The sequence below is a fragment of the Siphateles boraxobius genome, unplaced genomic scaffold (genome assembly GCF_051911475.1).
Source record: "Siphateles boraxobius isolate OS27281-9 unplaced genomic scaffold, OSU_SipBor_1 7, whole genome shotgun sequence".
NCBI classification, from domain to species: domain Eukaryota; kingdom Metazoa; phylum Chordata; class Actinopteri; order Cypriniformes; family Leuciscidae; genus Siphateles; species Siphateles boraxobius.
Genome location: NW_027509197.1, coordinates 12,829,995 through 12,853,476, shown reverse-complemented (window position 1 = coordinate 12,853,476; position 23,482 = coordinate 12,829,995). Strand labels below are relative to the sequence as shown.

Sequence of the window (23,482 nt, the reverse complement as noted above, 5' to 3'; positions counted from 1 at the left end):
ATAATATAAGCATTATTTTAATAAAAAATGTAATATATTTTTGTACATTTGTGTCACTATGAGCCGGTCTCCTTCTGTCTGTCAAAATTTGACAAATCACATTTTCCTATGCAGATTTTGCAACAGTTGGTCATGCGGATTTGCTTGGTTTTGTTAGAAAGCTGCTTGGTTTGAAAGTGACTTGTGTGTGTGCGGTGCTGCATATTATTGCCAATAGACAATGAACTTTTTGTCTACTAAATCTTGCCAAATATTTTCCCAAAATGTGACTGCATCTTTAATGTGAGGGATATTCTACATGGGGCTGTTGATACCTGGAGTTCTGGATTTAAAAAAAACAAAAACAAATAGCTCCCAAAACTTTCTTGTATCAGTTTGGGTCATTCTTACAATTAATTTCCAAACATATATTATTTTGCTGTTCCTACAAAAAAATCAGCCAAGTAGCGAGAAACTCACCATTACTCACCAAAGTCAATATACTTCAGCTTGTTCTTGGTGCTTGCAGAGTGTTCCTCTGAACATAGTCTTACTCTAATTTCTTAAATCTGTCTAAATTCTGACATAATGATTGCCATTGTCCACAGAGAGCCAGGACAGGCGCTTCCCACATGTCTGGTCCACATAAAGAGGGATCCACTGCTGTTTTAGGTCATTATAATGGTGGAGAGTCTGCTGATGTGTCAGATTCCTGCTGAGCTGACAGCTTCACTGCTCAAAAACCTCATCCAGAACAGAGTGGAGTCTGAGGGGCTTAAAGCAACACCAAGGAACTTTTCCTTTGCGGTAGCCCTACAGGTTGGAAGCGGAATTGTCCATTACCGCTGTCGTAAAATAATTTAGCCTACCGCAGCCTACTGTCGCACGCGCACGCTCGCTGTTTATCCAGCACCGGCTTTGGAATCAACAATGGCCACAGACAAGGTAGAGTATGATGCATGATTTTATGAAAGACATCACAAACAAAGAAAAACTATGTATGCCGTAAGGCAGTCGAATTTTGTAGTTCTTTTTGTGCTCCGGTTACTACCCGAAACCCAAAGTTACATGTAGTGCCAGTAAAAGCGATACAGACCACGTCAGGCTATGGCAGACGTGTCATTTAACCTATTGTAAGTCGATGTACCATCAAAAGGGTCTTGGAAATATATTATGAAGGTAGAAAATCTACAAAGTGTTACTTTAAGACTGTCCGCCTCACCCCACCCCCTCTCCAGACCACCTTCCTCAGTCGCTGGCTCATTCCAGCATTGTAGTTTTATAGTTTCCAATAGAAGTCAAAATTGAAAAAAATACTTAAAGTGATGGTTCAGTTTAAGAGATAACCTTTATTTATTTTTATGTGATGGCCATACGAAAAATATGGTTCTCCGTGGTTCCAAAATTTGTTGTGGGTGTATGGGATTGGGCTGGATGTGTGTGATATTTCCCGGCCTGAAATTTTGCCCCAGTCTGGCCCTGGAGAAGAGTCATCTGTATGCTGTCACTCACAAGACTGTACTCATAATAGTTTTCTGTAAAAAAGCGTTTTAATTATATATGGTGCGGGTTGCCCCCTCAATGTGTTTCACCATGTTAAAATAAACGATGTGGCCTGCAGTGTTTCACTAAATGATGGAGAGAATCCTCAAGCTAATTGCTAAACATACTTATTATCATGTTTTACCAGCGGAGACAAAAGTAGGATCAGGATCTTTAACAGCCGAAACAAACAGGACATATCTGAGGCCAGAAGACAGAAAGACAGACAAAAACAAAAAAATGAGCATTAACACTGGTACGCCATAGACAAAATGTAAAAATCTGATGATGGACAAAATTATGAGTAGTGATGCTCAAGTTGCCTCTTTGTGCAGTGCAGCAACTAACACCATTGGGGTATCAAAACTTAAAGTACACACAGAACAGCAGCGCTAACGCTAGCTAAACAACTATTGAATGCACCTTTTACACATAATATGATCTAGGCTACTCTGTGAGCTAGGTTAAGTTGTTTACTTTAATTTTTTGTAGTTTTTGTGTTTAGTTTTTATTTTTATTTTGACCTAATACCCTGTACATATTGTACCATTTTGGGCTGTCCAGTCCCTGATGAAATATGATCAATCATGGTGATTTCTGTGGCCGTGGCTCCTAAACCGTGGTACTGGCTACGTCGTTCAGTGAGATAAGTTCAAAAACGTCCGTTGTCAGAAGTTTAGCATGATCATCTCACAGTGTGTGTTTGCTGCTACGGCCTATGTCTACTGTCTAGCCACAAATGCAACATGAAATGGCATATTGATCAATGTAACATGGCGCTGAAACTTAAAACTTCTTACCTCAAGCTCCATTTGGATGACCAGGGTTGGTCTGGGATTCTGTTTTGGTGGTATGGGACAATGGAAAACAAAAGGAAAATGGTTGAAAATATTTTGCACTAGCTGGAGGTAATAAAAGTGGGAAGAAAGAAAGAACCGGGCCTGAAATAAGACAAGCGAGGTGTGTAAATGTTGACAAGTGAATGTTGAAGCGAGATAGAAATATAACTCATGAGTCATGCGCTGTGTGATTCATTCTGTTTTCCTTCATTACTTGCAATTCCTCTTCTCCAGCTCTGTTGATAAGCCGGGCCCTAATTGCATTGGACCGCTTCGCTACTTTGTTGTTTTTCAAGTGTGTTTATGAGGTTTTGGTTCAGCTCTCGGTGGAGTGTGTCATGGTCTACGTCGTCCCCGTCTGCGGTTTATGTTTGCTGCGCTGGCGCCGATCACCACGTCTTTGTTCTTTTGTGTGGTGTGTGTTTGTTTAGTGTGTTTTAGCGGTGGCATATGTCGAGCTGCTAATGTAACACAACAAACATTGAACTTGCGTGTCTGTCATTGTTGTAAAGCGTCAGTACACTGCATGACAGTAAGTCACTGTAGTTTCTATCTGTCAGGCCAAAGGGCCAACCAATGTTTTCTTCTCTCCCTTTTTTTCCCCCTACTCTCCCCCTCTTTTTGTCCTTTTTCATGTCCCAAATGGCGTCGGCAATGCTGAGGGGAGTCTCCAAATACTCATTAGTGCATTACTGAAGTCTGGGAGTCTGCCAGTCACTCGGACGTGAGTCCGTGCAGTATTCTGCGGGAACTTAAAGGGAGGAAGGGAAAGAGGTGGGGAATTAGTGCAAAGGAGCACCGAGAGAGAAAAACAACTTTTTTTTCTTCTTGTTTTATTGTTGAGCTACGTATATCGGTGAGCTCTATTGGCTCTAATCCTCGTCAGGATGAGGTCCTGTATTGTGCCGTTGTGTTTTAAAGGACACGGCTAAGCTTATTTTGGTTTCGACTTTTTCCCTTTGACATTTTCTACTTCCTCATCTCATTGCCACATGAAATATAAATCAGCAAGATTAAGCCTGCGTCCTCCCCATTGAAAGGCAGACAAACGCCAGGTGTCTGAGAGTGTTTATGTGGATATTAAAAAAGAGGACAGGGTGTAAAAAGGAGCCTGGTGTGTTTGTGGTTAAGGTACTGGCATGTAATCAGATTCAGCGTCGTCAATCAGGAGGAGCAGGCGCTTGCCGTGAGCTCACATATCACACCGTAAAAGCAAAAGGTGGGCTTGTGCTTCTGGGCCTAATGCAGCTGTGTATTAAAGCAGCTCTTCTCTCTTGGTCTTTCCTGAGGCCTTTTATTTTTTTGGTTTTCATTTTTGGCACAGGATGTTTGTATTTAAGCCAGTTAAAGTGTTTACTTATGAATCAGTAGACTGATGCGTAGTTGGTAGGAAATTGTCTGCGTGACCAGACGAATAATAAAGCTGAGCATGTGCAAAACTGCAAATTAGAAACTTCATGGTTGCCTTTTGAAGTTACTGTGTGTCAGACAAGTAGCCATTCATTTTGATGGAAACATATCGAAATGACCAGACTGAGCAATATTTCAGATGCTATGTGACAATATTGGTGTATTGAGTTTTGGAAACAAAGATACATATATGCAAACAAAAATAAAATATATATGGAAACAAAGATACATACGCATGCATGTTGTTTATGCAAATTGTCTGGATGTGTTTATGTGTAATTTGCACTTCTGCCTGTCTTGGTTGGACTTTTTTTTAAGAGTTTTTTTTTTTGTTAAACTGGTTAAGTAATTTTAAATTTAAAAAAAAAAAAAACTAGTGCTGTCAAATCGATTAATCACATCTAACATTAAAGTTTTATGTAATATACACACCCATTTATGTCTATATAAATATATATATATATTTGACAGCACTAAAAAAAAAGAACTTTTTTGATGCACGTTATTTATTATGTAAATATGTTATAGGCCTATAAGACATAGGCCTATATCTCTTCAGTGGGTTGTATTGTTTGTCAATGTGATTTTGGATTGTTCTGAAAACACTGCCAAAATATCTTTCCAAGAAGTTTCAGTAGGCAAAAAACTACATGACAACGACAACATGAGCTGTGGAAAATTATAAGTAATCAGGAAGCTTTATACAGCTTTTTACAGCGGATGCCATTGAAAACCCAGTAAGTCTATCCTTCACAGCCTCACTTTCATAGCTGTCATGGCACTGCTCTGAATAAGGTCTATTGTTTAAACACTCAATGTTGTATTTTTTATTTATTTTTTGCTTGCTGCATAATACAGTTATAGCAGCTACAGATGATCAGCATTCTAAAGAAGCTGCATGTCTTTACAGTTATTCATCTGGCCATTCATAGTCTGTATGCATTTTGGAAAGGTCCCAAGAAGTAAACCCTCCTGAGCGTGAGTCATTGACGGACTGGCGTCTGGATCTTTACCTTTACTGCCCTAATGCATTGCATTCCCTGTGCTGTTATCATGTGTTCTATTCATATCGGGGGCCAGAGGCTCATCGTCACCACTGTAATGTGTGATAAAATTGTGCTCGTTGTTACATTACTGCCTGCCAATAAATCACAATGTCATAATTTTATTTTGAGGTGGAGCTTGTCTGCTTTCATCGTATCCTGATCTCATGTGTCATCGTGATTCTGTCTCGTAAACGCGCAAACTGAAACTTCAGATTGGGATGTGGATGTCTTGACCGTCCACTGGTTCTCTAAGCACGATCAGCAGTTCTCCTGGCTTTCATCGTCTTGAACACAAAATGCTGCTTTGAGCTCATTCAGCATTCATTTCAGAGGAGCTAAGAGCTTTGCGATGGGTCTGAATCTATTGCCCCTGCTGGGACCCTTTCTCTCCCTCTTGGAGCCCCTCAAAGGAAGGAAAAAGGTGATGCTTTGCATGTGAATGTGCACCTCAGCCTCAGATGTGTAAATAGCAGGCTAAGAGAGTGGCTTTATTCTAGCGTACGTGATTTTGGAGGCTCTACACGGGTTTTCGCTTGGCGTCATTCATTGGACTATAAATAGTGTCTGTCCAACAAGAGCTTAACTGACCTTCTACTTTCCAACCAAGCATTGTTTCATTGAGCCGAGCTAGAGGCCTTGAGACAATAGGAGAGTTTCCATAACAGATTGGTGCAAAATATTTGCAACTTTTTTTCGTCTTCTTCTTTATGTCGGCAAAAAACTATTGCGAAATGACGGCGTTTCCATTAACCGATGTTATGTGACTAAAACGTCATTTTTGTGACATCAGTAGCTAACGGCCAATCACATGTAGAGAAAGAGTGAAACTTGAGATTATTTTCTCGCGGGAGAAGCAGCGCAATTCACTTATTAAATAAAAGTATTAAAATAGTAAGAATTTAAACAAATTTACACAGCAAGAAGAAAACAGCTGTCTATGAAAGAGGACAACTAAAAGAAAAAGTCTCGCTACTGTATATCAGTGCAAGTAAAAGTTGTGAAGTTATTTTATATAGCTGATAAAGGTATAGAGAGAATTGAACATTTAAGCTCACATGTAGTTATTTTATAGCTTCATCTATTGATGCTAAAGCGTATTTATATTACCTTTATATATTTATTCATTTAAACTGCGTAATAATAATTGATTAACTAAAATTGTACATGTGATTGATTAAGGGTATAATAATTACATAGGCCTAAATAAAATCTAAATCATACAAATTTATTATTCTAAATAAGCATCACTAAAAACTAGACGATTTTGTCTTTAAAAATCATTTGCTATGTAGTGACCTTTAATTTGGAGTAGAAACAGGTGGAGTGACTTTATCGCATCAGGCATGTGTCACTTTGCTCACAGCTGATTGGTCCAAGTTCAGTTTGCAACCTCTTACCTAGAACATACGCTCCACGGCTAACATGGTCCGGGGCAGGTTAAGTTACTATGGCGATGAAAACTGCTAAAAGCCAAACCACTTTCATGGTCCCTAAAACCCAGGGTTGACGCAAACTAAACTGAAACATAGCTGGCTAGCCTCCTAAACCGGCTTCATGGTATAGGCCCCTGGTGCTCTAACATTTATTATTATTATTATTATAATAAGAATTGAAAGCAGTTTTGTTTGATATTTTGTGAAATCCATGACACCTTATTCAAGGATTCTTTGATTAATATAAAATTCAGAAGAACAGCATATATTTGAAATAGAAATCTTTTGTAACATTATACATTTCTTTACTCGCAATTTTTAATGGCATCAAAAATTCTTATTGGTCGTATCTCTAACCTTATCTCCGTTGTCCTGGTTGTGTATAAATTGTGATACATCACAGCTTCATCAACATAAAAACTCCAGTCCCGACTCCCAAGTGAGAACTGGTGTAAGTTTTGTTGAAATGTTTGGCATTGAAAACTTGTTTTTTGTGGTCATGACTAATATTATTACGCGCAATCAGGATTCATTGCTTTGACTTTTGGTTGCTTCAGTGTTGATGTGTTCCTTCCAATAATGCAATCACCTGTGAGGTCCAGGTTCTGTTGAGCAGATAAATGAAGAATGGAGTGAAAGTGAGCCGTGTCCAGGCGTTGGAGTGTGACCGGCTAGCAGACTCTGTCTACTCTTACCATCAGTCTCGAACCCTGTCGATATCTAGCCGAACAGACTGTGGCTCACATGGAGGCAGAGTTTAGCGTTACATGAAACCTCATGTCAGAGCATGCCTTTTATTCTCAGATCATCATTTTTAATTAGAACATTGCCTGTATGATGCAGGGTGAAAGTAAATTAAGTTTCAGGCTGCTCTTTCTGCTCATTACCATCAGCATGCTTTATAATCATTCATTTGCTTCCTTCCCACTGATGATGAAGCTTTCCAGATTAAGACTTTCCTTCCTTCCTTAATGAAGCTCATCACTGTCTCATATCCAGTATTATATGTTTATTATATGTTATATGTTTATAGATCGCCCTCTACTTTGTGAAAAGCATGGCAGTTATTAGATGATAGTTAGTCTCATGGATGAGACGCTCAATTGTATCGCCCTTTCTATTAATTTATCAAAAAAAACATTGAATACATTACATAATAAAATACATTGAAAATTCATTTGGATATTATTTTTGGGGAGGTGTAAAGTCAGCTGTCCTGATATCAAAATGAAAAAAGAGACTTGATTAATAGTTCAGAAATTCTTAAGTAAATTGTACTTATTTTGTATTTTCTTTGTATTAAGTATAAAATATTTATCTGTTTTTATCTTAAAATATCAGATAACATTTAATTTTTTATTGTGGACACATTGAACCTACCGTCATTACTTGACGTATCCGGAAATTTCTTGTATGCATGACTACTACTGCCGTCTAGCCAACGAAAAAAAGGCCTGTATTGCAAAATGAGCGTGTAAGGGCTTGTAGGAGTCTGACTGTCAGAGAGAGATTTGTTTGTAGTGATAAAAGTGAGACTGCAGCATAGTAGGGTGTGTCTGTGCCTCTGGTGGCTCACCGCAGGTGGCTCGACAGGTGAGCCGACGGAGGAAGTGTTTTCTCGTTCTCTGAGTGATCTCATCCATTTAATCGCGTCTGCTTCTGTTTATTCATACGCGTTAAACGCTCTTCTTGGACCACTGCCAGCCGATCCAGTCACCTGACTGACGAAATCAGCCTTAAGAGGCATTACTTGTGAATGTTTTACAGTTGTTGCACCAATTAAAGGTGTCTTGTTGGACTAGTTTTTTCAAGTTTTAGAGCGGCATTGTTCAACAGTAAAGCAGGAACATGTCTAGTTCCTAGGCAAACCATGAGGAAAAGGCGTGCACGGCGCTGCTCTCAACCACAGCTTACTTTACTTTGTTTTCCAGTTCTTTGTCTGCTTTGCAATAAGATAGCGTCTGACTTCCTCATGCAACTTTCATTTGCCTCATTCACAGGTTGTATATAGGTGATCTTACGGCATGTTTTGTCTGCATATCTGCTGCTACCTAGACAAGAGTACGAGACTCCTTGACATGATGTCTGTTGCCTGGGTGATGTGATGAATGATGGGACAGCGTGGATTTATTCTTCACTTCCTCCTAAGACAGGAAACACGAAAATGATATCTGTCACTGACAAACACTGGCAAACAACCATAATGTGATCAATGAATATGCCAAAAGCACTGCATTTTATCCAAATGGCGTAGTTCAAATTAGGGCTATGCGATTTATCGAAATATTGCAAATGTACATATCGCGATGGCTTGCGATAACTGCATATTTTAATACTCCAAAAGATTACAAAAAGTATAAGTTTAGGCCACCGCAGAGAGTAGACACATGGCTGTTACATATGCGTGGCATTGTTAATTATTAGGCGCAAAAAGAGAAGTACTCACGTGAACAGAAAGCCGCCTCTCGGACAGCGCATGAACTCAAATTCAGTTCTCCTCTGGAGCTTATATGGCCAGATATACACAAAATTATGGCAAAATGCCTGTTTTTCACATAAAAACAGTGTCTTAAGTGGACTAAACAGTTGAGAAAGAAAGCACACGTGTAACAATATATTGATTCAGTGCAGCTCTTAAAGTGACAACAGCATAATAAACTTGCTTCTGACTGTCTGTGTGCTTAATGTTAATCAAACAACAAAAGACAAAGAGAAAATCACTCACTGCTCTTGAATGAATAACTTGCTTTAATGAGAATCAGTGTATATTATAAGACTGAGCAGTAGGGGCGGTGAAGGAAATCGATTTACATATTAATTGCGATTCTATCTTCTACCGATTCGCATCGATTCACAAATTTCAAAAACCGATATTCTAAAGTGTTACTACTTAAAGTTGTTGGCATAGCTTGTCTTGTTTGCATGGTCAAATACACTCTCTATTATGTCGAAATGCACATTGTGTGGAGTATTCACATAAACACCGTCTGTTTTGTCCTACATGAATGTAAAAATGTGGGAGTAAATTGGTTGTGTAACAGTAGGCTATATTTGATCCGTGCTTTTGTTCTTAAAGGGACAGCACCCTAATAAACTGTTGCCATCGGTTTCGTTAATGCTAATCAGAAAAAAAAAATCACGCTTTTGACTGAATCACTTTTGTATCTTTATTATGAATAATTTTATATTGAATACATACTGTGGAGACTATATCGTTTTTTATTTATTTTTTTACATTTGATTATAACATTTCTGAAGTATTTCTTAAGACGTGTTAAATAAAACTGAATAAAAAAAATCACATTAATGTGTCGAGTGGTATAATATTTAAATGACAACATTTCACCGCTTGTATCAATCAACTTGTCTGTTTTATGTGTTTATTCCAGACCAAAGTAAGTGAGTGGGTTTTTCTTTCTTTCTTTTGCTGGAGCATGTGTTGGGATTGTTTGGGAAGCGTGTGAATTTTTTTATTTATTTTTTTGTGATTATGTTTAAAAGGTATGTTCTTAGACAGGACACGTTCTTCCACTAAGTATCTGTTATGTAATATCTGTTTTTCTGTTTGTATTTTTGGCCTTTACTTTTCTCCGTAGTCACCTGCTGCTGCTGCCCTGACCTCACCTTGCACACAGTCAGACCCTCAGAGCAACCTCAGTTTTTTCTTAATCTGGATTTACCAAGACAGACATGCACAGAGAGAGAGAGATGCTGGGGTTACATTGGCCAAAGCAGCTTTAGGACCCCCTGGCGTTAAGGGAGAGCCGAGTGCATTAGAAAAAAGGAGGGGGGAAGGGCCCAGACAGACTTAGCTGCCCCCCCCTTAACCAAAGTCTGGACATAGATACACACACACACACACACACACACACACACACACACACAAAACACAACATGGTACACATCTCCTGCCAGCTGTCAGGACACCAGGCAGTAGGATCTGGTCAGAGGTCATGATTGTTTATTAGGTTGAGTGTTGTTTTTTGTGAGTTTCAGGTCAGAGTGCTCGGCTGTGCGCCGTGTAATCTCCTCTCACACATAAAATATACTAATGGCTCCTATTAGACTATGCCACCCATCCCTTCAAGTGGCATCTGTCCATTTACAAAAGAGTTATCCACATTAACTGCAGCTTATAGCTGGTTTACACAAAACAATCTTAATTTCCGAACCCACGTCCATTTTGTTGCAGAGAAAAAGTCATTTGCATTGTTACAGTTCCTCGGGGGGTGGTTTTGTATTCTTGGGATTGCTTTGCTGTATTGCAGGGGCCATTTGGAAGGAAGAATTTTGTGTTGCTCAGATGATTAATGACTGACTTGCAGGCCGCTCTTGTGTAAACATCGCCGTGTTCCTCTGCAAGCGACTCTCTGCGGGGCAAATGGCAACAAAACTCTCAAACATGACACTATGGCGACTTCATTATGTGGGTCAGATTTGTCCTGAGGAAGTGGATTGCAGTGAGAATCGTCTCTCACTGTATTCATAGAGCCACAGGCAGATGAAGTTGCTCAGCTGTATACTGTAATGCATGGCACTAGCACTGATTCCTGGAAGTCAGAGTCTTGAGACGGAGACTGTCTCTGCAAGCTCCTGAGAAATGGCAACAAGACTCCCAAAGGGCCCCAAACAGCCACGGCACACTAATATCACAGTTGAAAAAGTGCCAACAAATGCCTGCAGAAGCTACTTGCATTTTGGTGTTTGGCCCGTTTGAGTCTGACTCTGTTTTGTTGTTTGAAGCAGTTATTTTAGTTGTTTTCATATTATTCAAATACTATTATAGTTTTTATTAGTATTTTGAATTAGTTTTTATTTTTAGTTTCAGTTTTCATTTTAATTTAGTTAAAATTTGTAATAATTGTATGTGATTTTTTGACATTTTAGTATTTTTAAAAAAATATTTCTATTTAGGTTAGTTTTTATTTTAGTTAAGTTTAGTTCTTTTGTTTAGTTTATTTGAGCTTTCAGAAACATTTTTTTAAATAGTATTAGTTGTTAACTAACAAGGGCTGGAACAACGAATTAATTAAAATTGATAATGAAATTGGTCAACAATCTCTCTCTCTCTCTCTCTCTCTCTCTCTCTCTCTCTCTCTCTCTCTCTCTCTCTCTCTCTCTCTCTCTCTCTATATATATATATATATATATATATAAAACTCTCTCTCTATATATATATATATATATATACACACACACAGTGTATGTATGTATGTGTGTATGTATGTTCGTTTGTGACTGGACAACCTTAATCTATTGTCACATTGCAGTAAAAAACTATTTCTGTGAGACGCATTTGCTAAATAAATAAATAAAATAATGCCAGAGGGCACAAAGCGAGTTGCAGTAGAAAAATAAAAGTGTACAAAGCAACTAGTCCAAAATGCTTCATATTAAACACTTCAAAGAAGGTCATTAGCATCAAGTTTTACATGGGCATGGTTGCCGCAACAATTGCTTTGAATTAAAAAAAGATTTTGCTCAAAATGTGTAGCATGGTTTACATAGTTTTACATTTTTACATTTGCTTGAAAGAAAGCATCGGTAAGATAATTTGTCAAAGAAATGACCAACAGTTTGTTGGATAATCAGAATATTAATTAGCCATATTTTGAAACCAACACCGCAACCAGGTTGGTGTTTTGTATCCATCTACATCCATTCTGCTTTCATGTTAATTCAGCTAATCTTATTGAGATGGTCATGATATAAAGCAGACGTTAGTGTCCAGGGATAGAGAGCTGGTTTCCTGCAGTGGTGGATAGATAAGATAAAGTATCCTGGACAGGTTGGATGAGACTCTGATTATTATTAATAATCTGAGCAACACTGCAAGCTCCACAGTGTCTGTTGAGCTCAATAAAATGCTCTCTTTCTGTGTTTTGCTAATTGTCTAGAGGCCTGTTTTTTTTTTGTGGAAAGCATATAAGCCAGATAGCGCTGGCATTAAAAGCTTTTTAAGATACATTTTCATGTATTTTACATGTTAAGACCTTGCAGCTGAATCTCACACGTGTTTGGTGTGTTGCCTTGTTTTTCCATTTCAACTTTGATTAAACGAGTAGCCTGGGACACGATGAACACAAATTGTCCTGAGCTAAAGGGGGAAAGGCTGTAGAGGAGTAATTGTATTATTTTTCGATTCGCTGTTCCTTGCAGCGAGTCGATGGCCTTGTTCCTGAGGCTCTAGATGTTACCTTATGAAACAACAGCTCCAAATAAATTCCTGCCTGTTAAAAAGATAGATTTGTCGTTTCCCACTCCTGTGTTTTATCACTGCCTTGAGCTCATCCTCATACCCACTTCTGGTTGTTTAATTGCTGTTGCAATTTAATGACTTTTTTCGATTGCATGTGTGAGCTTGGTTCAGGGATCAAGCTAGGATCAAAGACTCTAACTTCAATGTACTCTAAGTCTTATGAAATTATTGGAGTGAGGGAATCTCCTTTCTAATTATATACATGGCAGCTGCAATTATAGTTTCTAAATGTGTGCAATTTTTTATATGTGCAAATTTAAAATAAAACGCTAAAAACTAAAATCTGCCTTTTAAATGGTGAATTTAGGCATCAAAACAGAAGAACAGTGTTATTAAATAATTAGCGTTTATGAAGAATAACTTAAAGTGAGCATTTATATGAAAACAAAGGTTATCTAAATGTGAAAATTTAGGAAGTGAGGTGAGTATATATTCAACATTCAGAATTAATGGGGTCATATGATGCTATTTTAAAAGTTCAATATTTTGTTCATTGGGTGTAATAGAATAGGTTAACATGCTAAAAAAAACATTATTTTCTTTACATACTGCACATTATTGCAGCACCTCTATTCCCAGTTTGTCTGAATCATGCTGATTTTACAAATTACAAAGTTTACAAAGCCCCTTTTTCTTAAAAGCAACGAATGATCTGATTGGCCAGCTAACCCAGTGTGTTGTGGTTGGCCAAACACCTCAAGCGTGTGTCGGAAATGTAATGTCCCTTACCATAATCATAAGCTTCAGCTTCCAAAGCTTCTAAAGCAATTGTGAACACACAGTTAATAATGTCCGCAGTTTCACCGTATCAGTCAGATTCTGAAAAAGCGGATGATCAAACAGATAGACTTCACTGTAACGACTTTGTCCTGAAGTGACAACATGAAATACAGTTAAAAACATACTGAAGTGTATATTTCTAATTTATTAAGTGCGTATGGATGGCGCTGTACTCTCCAAGGTTCAGGAAGCTGTCCTCCGTAAAATGCGCTTGATATCTTATCAAGCTATCTTTTGAGTTGTTCTCAAGCTATCTTTTGAGTTGTACTGCTCAGGAACAACGTTATAAATAAATCTTAACGGACATTATGCTAATATGTCACATTGTGATGTAGACATGCTGAGAAGTAATATCTGGACTTCAATCGAGGTGTTTTAGGCAAGGTCTGAAGCAGTTTTCTATGTTAGAGACTTTGAGTTTGTGCAGATCTTCTGTGGCATTGTAAAACATTTAAACTTTTTTTTCACCATCCCGACCAGACCGGAAAAGCAACATTGACTTGACCAATTGTGCAGTATTCTGGAAACCAGAAGAGAAGGATTCTTGATTTTAAACTTGTTACTTTGTGCCACACTTAAACTTCAATGCAAGATCTATGGTAAATGCTCACACAGCCTTCCTCTCCTTACTATAGTACAATGAAATGTTATATCACACCAATATGCCACTTAATCTAAGTGCCTGATGGTCTTGCGTAGTTCTGCTTTGCCAGATGGCCCTGGAATTGTTGAACCATCCTCCTTCCTTTCATTTGGCCCCCAAGTTCTCCTAGGCCAAGCTGGAATGAGGTTTCTACTGGTGCCCCCTCCAGTGCCAGCACTCCCCCTCTGCCTTCCTGTATCTGAGAGCCAGACTGACAGCTTCCCTGTCCATAGAGACATTGGCAGGAGATGGGGCCTGTGCCAGCCTCTCAGATAATCTACTCGAAAGGAAACAGCCACAGGCCCTCCGGCTCTTTGGCAGACACAGCCTCAGCTTTTGGCCTCAGCGGAGATGTGATAAATTAATCATGATTTGTACTCGGCTTAGGTTCATGTAGTCCTTTACTCTGATGTATTCTTTACAGAAAAGCCCAGTTTCGTTTTTCACAGTGCCAGCAAAAGAGTCAGTTACAGTTGTTACGAAGTAGCACCAGCTTTTTTTTTTTTTACTGCACTTTCCCTTTAAAATGATGACCGGGAGCTGGAACTAACACAGGCCGAAGGTCCCCAGTAAGGCAGAGTTGAGTGTTATCTGGGGAAAATGCTGACTGGCCTCTGAGCGGCAGCTTTAACCTTGAGCCGGTGCACAAACAGTAGCAGGGCAGAGTCAGGCTGGTACAGACTGCCTCCACTGCCCCCAAAAACAATCCCACAATCCCCCTCTCCCCTCCCTTGTCCTCACCCTCCTCCCTTCTGCTGTTCTCTCCCGATGGAGAGCAGAGCACCCTGCCACCTAGAGGTGGAGGAATGTTTTCTCGCCAGTCGCCACCGACCAGACAAAAATAAATATCCAAGTAATTTAGGAGATTCGAAGATGCCTGTCTTGCATGTCCAGATGGAACGGAGCCAGTCGGTGAAAGCTTAATTAATCATGACATGAGGAAAACACTTGACCAAAATTCTCTCATCCCAGCTGTACTGTACAGGAATGAAAGACATTCAGATTGTGCTGTCAGACCTAATTATGAGAAAAAAACATCACTTAGGATTCAAGGAAAAAAAAAAATATTATGCCAACTGCACCATTTTAATTTTCCAAACTCTCTATTGTGCCTGGATGACTATTGATCAGCTGTAATGGCATTTCTATCAGACAGTATCTGAGCTGATGTTGAAGCTGATGAACCAGAATCCTCAACAAAGTCTTGAACTACACTGATGCACAAAATGAAATCGCTCCCGTAATGAACAATGTTATCTGTCTACCTCTACAGTGGGCCCAGTGTGGCATAATGTGATGTGCCTTCTACCACTATCCTCTTAAATTTAGCTTCAACTTAAACCAACTTACCTGCCTGCAATTTTCAAGGTATCTTGAGCACCTTGATAAGCTGGTTCAGGAGTGCTTGATTTGGGTTGGTGCTAAACTCTGCAGGACAGTGAGTCTCCTGGACCAGGATTGAAGACCTCTGATCTATGACTCCAGAACATGACAGAATATCACCAGACAGAGACTGACTTCTTATTGCTGCCATTTATGGATTGAAGTAGAACAAAATGTGAAACTTGTGGGCAAGACAGATTCTTGCGGGATTGTTAATCCATCCCAATCAAACCTCTACCTCAAACCATCAAATTCATCAGCACAGAAGAGATGTGCCAAAACATGACTGATGTAAAAATGTTCCTTTTCAAGCAACTTGCAGCTTTTTGTTTCAGAGCCTATAATTCTATAATATACCTCCTAAACTAGACAAATGAGCTCTGAACAAAGATTGTGGTGTGTCATGATTGTTTGTGGCCCTGTTATTCTGTTATAGTTATTGATATAGTTATATCAGCTAAATCATCGTTCGGCTCTTAAGTCAGTGGAAAATGTGGGCCTGCTTTGAGAAGAATCATCTCCTTTGATTTTTAAGGAGACACTTGAGAACACTCCTTGGCAAACTCTTAACCAATAAACAGAGATTTTGTCTCAGTGCCTTGCTATAAGGTTTAGCATCCTGCTGTTCTTCTCGAACACACGAACTCAGAGCCACTTATGGCCTGAGGCGTTGCTCTTGAGCCAGACAAAATGCTACACTGTTTTCCTTTGCTGTGTGCGGTTCTGTGATTGGATCTGAAAGTCGTGCTGTAGGGCGCTCTTGTTCCTTTCTACCCCTGTGTGGGGGGGGGGGGGGGGTAGGCCACGGCTTCTCACCCAAATGACAGGAAACCACTCTACCTAATGACCTGTGTTGCTGACTCAAAAACAAAGACAGGGCCTAAAATACACAATCGACACGAACATGAAATTACATCCCCAGTCATACTCTCATAACAGTGTAAATACAAATGCTCAATCTCAGAGATGTGTTACAGAGGAAGTGGACATGAGCATTTTACATCTGCCTCAGCCCTCATGTGCTCATTACCGTCAGCGGAGACGGGATCCTCCATCTTTCACTCCACACTGTAATTGGGAGGCATCTCCGAACCATCAGCGGTCCTGTATGGCCCCCAGTGGAGCTCTGTGTTTTGTCTTGAGGTGAGGCACGCCAAACTGGAACATTTTTTTTTCTCCCCTAGCCACTGAGGGACCGTTTTGCGTCTCGGTCTCAAGTCGAGCAGCCCTGTTTTAGATTAAGGATTGCTCGGTATAATGAGGTGTCCTGTAGTTTCAGGCATCCGCGGCTACGCAGAGGACACATTCATCCTAGCCTGCGCTACCACTTGCTGGTGTGTGTGCGGCATGATAGAAACCGGTGCAGCCGTTTCAGGCTTCGCTCCTGTAGAGGAGCAGACAAAGGCCTCCCTCAGGGACATACAGCGGCAATTCTCTCTCTCTCTCTCTCTCTCTCTCTCTCTGGACTCCGATGGGATGTGGATACGGCGATGATGCTACCAGGGGGCTCTTTCCCCTCCCAGCTCGCTTGTCTGAACGCAGTGAATACAATAGTCCAGATCCATGACTTCACCAAGCCTGTTAAGCGAGTGGCATTATGATTTTTCCCTCTCTGTAACTCAGACACTGGCCTGGCGATTTGCATGACATTGCGGGTAAGAGAGAGAGGATTAATTCATTGGATACAGTTGGGGTAAGTGCGGGCCAGCTGCGGTGGAGATTCCGATCAGCCGACAGCAGACTTCAGCCCCGCTGGCTCTGTTCATGGAAATGAGGGCAATCCCGTTGGCTAGGGCCCTTATCAGTCATCATGGTTTTGTGTTCTCTAACTACACGGCACTGCTCAAAAGGTTCGTTTTCTGCATGTAAGCTCAGCGCAATGTTGTTTCCCCCTCTTTTCTTGTGTTGTCATGACAGTGAATTATTGAAAGCACTGTAATGGAGTTTTTTGGGTGGTGTGCATTGTGTACACAAGTGAATTTGTACGTGGTTGGTTCAAAAAGCAGCAGGTGTGCAGGAGACCCCAGGTGTTCTGTTCTTTTTCACCCAGCATTAAGCCATTGGACCGTTTCAGATCCTCCCGCCTCTCCTATTGCGTCCGATTAATCAAGGTTTAGCTATCGATCAGAAGTACGCACCCACATTCAACCTCATTATCCTTTGCACAGAATTAACTCTTCAACTTCCTTGAGGCAGAAAATCATTTTGTTGGGCTGAAATAAGTCATATGTTGGCCAACATGACACACTGCATTGATTATGGGGAGAAATCTGTTAAAGATGAATGAACTGAACCGAAAGCATTATTAAATTTGTCAAAATATCTAATAAACAAACATGCAAGGGGATGTGTATATCATTGCTGAATTATGTATGTTTAAAGGCAAACCACTTGTAAATTGATTGGTAAACATCATAATGATTGGTAAACATCATAACGCTCAGTATGATGTTTACCAATCAATTTACAAGTGGTTTGCCTTTAAACATATATATATACACACACAAAAAAAAAACAGTGTCTTACTGTTAAAAAGAATGGTTGTTAACAATAAAATATTGCATATAATTAATTTTAATGATTTACGAAGAAGTCAGAATAAACAATATGATTAATATTTAAAATAAACAAATATAACATTTGAAGTCCCCCTGTTGTCAATAATGTTATCCCTTTACATATCTAAACATTTTTTTCCTGAAAAACATTCTTCATGCCTTAAAATAGCTTAAATGTAACACCCTTGTCTCATTTAGTACCCACGGTTCTATGAATATGCAAGTAAGCCCCGCATCCGCTCATTTTGACCTGATTGTTTACAAGGGAGTTTGTGACGTCAGAAACACCCGCAATTTGATGAAGACTGCAGACAGAGACTGTCTTTGGTTCAATGCAGTTTTAAATAGGAAACACTCAGTAATGGTGTTGACTTAGGAATTTGCACACGGTTTGTCTTATTAAAAACACTACATAGACTTAAAAGCTTGATTTTCACCATGGGGGTCTTTCATTCAACGAACTGAATGATTGGGGAAGTCCTGTTTACGTCACCAGAGAGAAGTCTTTTTCACCGGACAACCAGTTTTGATATTTTGATAAAAATTACGAGCTCGATTTCTTTTCAAAATGAAACGTAGAGTACATCATGATTGAATTGTTCACAATTAGATCAATAACCTGCATTTTTTTTTTTTTATTCACTGGGGGAATTTTCATGTCGTGACTGATGAAAATAGTTTTCATGTTGACTTTAAAGTAGCTGTCTACATAGATAATAGCCAACTGGGGGGTGTTGTCAAGATTGCTGCAGTGTGGGCTGACTTGCCTTAAAGGGACTCGTATAATTAATGATCGCTTTTCTTTTCCATGTTGTGTATGTAGGCCCACAGAAAGTGTTCCTGGTGGATGTTGCATGTTCTGTTAATAATCTCATCTCTTTTCTTGTTCTGTGTCTCGGCAGCTGCTCAGAGTGAGGAGAGAGAGCGGGAGTGTGCTTTTAATGACCAGCACCAGCAGGTGGATGAACAGAGTGTGGCTGGTGACTGGCACATCACCAGAGAAAATAACACCATCCTGTGCAGCAAGAGCAGCCGCTGCTACGGCCTGTGGGAGAAAACGCATGACGGCGAGATACGACTGGTCAAACAAGGTCAGAATAAACTCAAAAACTTCTCCATATATACTTACCTTCAATTGACTTCTGTTTTTCTTAAAGTGACAGTTTAACCAAAAATATACAGTCAAACCTAAAATTAATCACACACCAGATATCATATTTTATATATTTTTTTTACTAGTGGGAGCAGGACACCTATAGTTCATTTATGTAAGTGAGCATAGCAAAATAAAGAAAAATGTGACATATTATACCCCAAAATTCTTCATACAGTGGACTACTAGTAAAATGTATACAAACTTTGGATCAAAAACTATTCAGACACTTTGACCTGACCATGTTTTGCTGAAGTGTTTTTTTTTTAATTGCTAATGCAACCTTTTTACACCACCACAGACTGAACAAAATGAAGCATTGCTTGGTAATTGGTTGACCTAAATTGGTATTATCTGACCGCTATTCAACCTAATTCATTTGTGAGACACTCTAACAGAAGGATCGCCAAAACCAGTGAAATATCAACTAATTTGATAACTGAGTTTTTGTAATATTTTATCACCATTTTCTAAATTATAGTGAATAAACTGTGATAATGTTGGAAATGTTGAAGGTGTCTGAATGCATTTTGGTTTGACTGTAAGTTTGTTCATTATTACTGCAATGTTTTTCCAAAGTATGCTGTTATTGTCTGCTTAGCTTACCACTGAAAAATGACAGCATGCTAGTTTGAACTATTCCTTTAAATTAAGCTAATAACTGCACCCCAATGGCCCAACCCAGAGTCTGCAAGTTTGCATGATTGACATTAGGACATTCAATAAATCAAATCAAATATATGATCATTTAGAAAGCTTAATTAAAAAAAAGCAGATATATTATATTAAGCTAAATTAATATTAATTATTTCATTAATTCATTGTAACATGAAATTGAATATAATATAATATAAAATAAATACATTTATATATTTAAATAATTGGAATATTAATATATAATAAAACAATGCAATATAAATTAATGTAGTGAATTTTAATGTGACAATTATATATATATATATATATATATATATATATATATATATATATATATATATATATATATATATAATACATACATTTCTATAAGTATTCATTCATTGTCATTCGTTTATTAAATGGCATATTAAAATTCTTGTTATATTGAAGCTAAATTAATAATGATTATTTCATTAATTCATTGGCATATTAAAATGTATATAATATGATATATTATATTATATTATATTATATTATATTATATTATATTATATTATATTATATTATATTATAGTTCTTGAAATGCACGCGCACACACTTTTTTCCCCTCCCTTGCACATTCTTACAGACTCACTTTACAGTGTCTCACTCTCATTCACTCAACCATCTGCATCTTTTCATCGTAGGCTGTTGGACTTACATCGGCGACCAGCAGGACTGCCATGACGACCGTTGTGTGGTTACCACCACGCCATCGCAGATACAGAACGGCACCTACAGATTCTGCTGCTGCAGCACCAACATGTGCAACGTCAACTTCACAGAGAACTGGGTGCCTAGCCCCACCAAGACCAGCCCCCGTAAGTCCTGCAAACACTACACAGAGGGCCTCTGCACCTCTAGGTCTCATCTGAAAGCTCCATGTCGCTGTCTAAGAGTCAACACCCATATTAGATTTCTGTGATAGAGTAGAACTGGTCTTGCAGGATCCATTGTCATCAATCTCACCACAACTGATACTGGTAATTTGTTCATATATGAACATGTTGTATGTTCTCATATACGTAAATTGTCTGATAAAGAGAAACATCTGTAATATACTAGAGGACTGTTTTAGACGATTATTGTCCTATATCAGCTCATTTCTACAGCTTTGAGTGTCGGTTCAATTATTGTAGTATTAAAACTTAAAAGGGAAATGCTTGCTAAAATGAACTTGCACTAGAGTTATCGGCAGTTACCAACATACTCAATTACTAACATTAGAGTACCTGTGTGTGGGTGACTGATTTTACTGTTGAGAAACATGTTAACGCTAACTGCATTTGTCTGCTTATAAAGAGTGTGGTGCATTATGGGATCTAGGGCTATTCTGGTCTAAATGATTGTATAAATTACTGTGTGGTTTGGACTCTGTTGGTTTTTCTCTTATGTTCTCTTTTACGAACTACTGTATCGACTGTGCTTTGGAATGTTGGGTTAGAAAACTCAATAGTCTAATAGTCATATTGACTTCCATGCAGTCGATGGAAGGTCAGCATCCTCTCGTCCATGGGGTCATGGCTTTTTTAAATAAATGCCCACACAGTGTTGTATTTGAAAAATAGAAAACAGCTTAATACAAAAGAGCTAATTTACAAGTATGCCTACAAGCTATTGTTCAGTCTTGGTTGTCTTTAGCTTTTAGAATTAGCACCAGCTCCATTCCCTAATTCCCATCAACAAAATTAATTATTTTAAGATTCACATTGATTCACACTAATTGGCTAATACATGTTCAGCCAATATCAGACTATGTTTAGGTATCTAGTGACTCGTTTGGGTGTTGGGTGTCGTTTAACAGGGGTTTTGGACACGTATAAGCTGGTCAGGTTGAGAGACCATGTGGCAGACTTGTTGAACACCCGCTTGGCCAAACTGGGACACCCCCAGCAAAACGCCTACTATATTACTATTAAAAATCAGATGAACCAACCAAAAAGTAAATTAGCTATTTTAAATAGAATGCATGCTTCCTCTCTCATAACCATATTGAACATTGCAATTGACCCTTCGCAAAGACACGACCCCCTTTGTTACTGTTGCTACGTCCGACAAGTTCTCACACCACATACTTTACTTGCACCCTCATAATGCGAGTATTCGCATTATTACCACTCTGACCATTTGCTCGATCCTATACACTGATGCCATATGTTGTTCAACTTCATGAATAAACACTATTCTGAAGTTTTCCCTCCACTCCGAATCACTAAACTCTGTCTACATAACTCACTGTGCTGTCTGTGCTCCGTATCTTCATGCAGAGACGGTGCAAAGAAAGCGGCGCAGAGTAGGCAAACCCAGTTACACCGCCATTGCGATGTTCATCACGATTTGCATTTGATGTAAGTAGATTAAAACAGTGGCCAGTAACACGTATACTTTAAATGAGTTAATCATTTGTGCTGTGGGGTATACAAAAATGGCAAATTAAAAATAACCACATACCATAAAGACATAACCAGAATAAGGAAAATTGTATGTAAACGGAAGAGAAGAGGTTTACTTGTGATTACTGCGATTAAGTCGTTACTCAGATTATTGGAAATTGGTGCACATGTAAACATTCTCACGCATTGAAAATAACATCGCGTAGCAAAGTGGACACTGACAACGCGCCAACAGAGTGAACAGACAAGATAGAGCAGGTTACTTTTGGAATGAAACAAAGTCTCAGCTTTCAAATTTAGTAATTTTTTAAGAAATTCAAATAATAAATTCCATTTTGTGGCTCTTCAATCTGTCATGACAGATCGCTGTTTCGCCTCAGTTCAAGCAGCATGTGAACCGATCATCTCTTCCTCTTTATTACTGGTTACAGCACCAACTAAACATGAATGAACATCAGAAGGTATGTTACTTCAATTGCGGAAAGACGTCAATACACGCCACCAACGGTAATCTATTAACTCTACTGTCTGGTTTGTTTGTTGGACAAATCCAATGGGGCACAAAATATCGACGTTATGATTGGTCAGATCGCCTGTCAATCAAACTCCCGGCGAAGGGTGAATTCCACGGATTTGTTTAAACTATGCGTTATCCGTCTGCTTCTCCTGACGGTGTCTCTGGTTAATAAATACTAAGTCCCGCTCAGATGTAGTCCTGCTTTCAACTAACCCATACAACCTTTCAATTCCCATCCTCACTCTCCTAGAGCTGTCTAATGCCTTACTTCAGGACAAAACCACGGCTTTACCTCTTTCTTTGTGCCATCTCATTCTCTTGCTCACTTTCTCAGTTCTTTTTCTCCTTTTGTGTTGCTTTTGAGAGTGTATCTAAAGAAATGCGGGATGGCCCTGCTTAGTGGATAGAAATGAGTCGCACCACAAACGCAATCAAACAATGCAGTGAAAAATAGAGTGAAATACAGAGGGAAAAATCAATGGCTGTCAGACTTTGTATAGTGAGTTATTTGCATGCTGCTTCGCATCTCGCACCTCTTTTCAGTGCACTTTTCCCGTGAGTCTCTTTCTCCCGTAGCACAACTTCTCAAGCCAAGAGCCTTGAGCAGCAAGTTTTGATTTAAAGAAATGGAAAAATAAAAAGTTTCAGGCTCAATGAATGCAAGGAATGCATGTTTAAGCTTTGAAGGCTTGACCCTGGAAATCAACTTTGCACAACAACATTTTAATGAATCTGTCTCTTAATGAAAAAAAAGAGAGGTTGAATGCATTAGTGCTGTGGAGGGGGCCCCCGCGTTTGCGTGAAGAGGACACAGAGTTTGAGAATACATTTGAGACTCAATGTCATCCAATCGTGTTTCTGCTTTCAAG

At 39.0% G+C, this 23,482-nt stretch overlaps 1 protein-coding gene across 1 annotated transcript in view; it reads left to right on the top strand.

The window, feature by feature from the left end:
• Positions 1 to 23,482, top strand: part of bmpr2b (bone morphogenetic protein receptor, type II b (serine/threonine kinase)) — a 75,632-nt gene that overhangs the window by 15,239 nt on the left and 36,911 nt on the right. The window contains exons 3-4 of the mRNA XM_077217115.1: positions 18,775 to 18,963; positions 20,351 to 20,524. Of these exons, the coding sequence (XP_077073230.1) occupies positions 18,775 to 18,963; positions 20,351 to 20,524 (363 nt within the window). The remainder of the gene's footprint in view (positions 1 to 18,774; positions 18,964 to 20,350; positions 20,525 to 23,482) is intronic.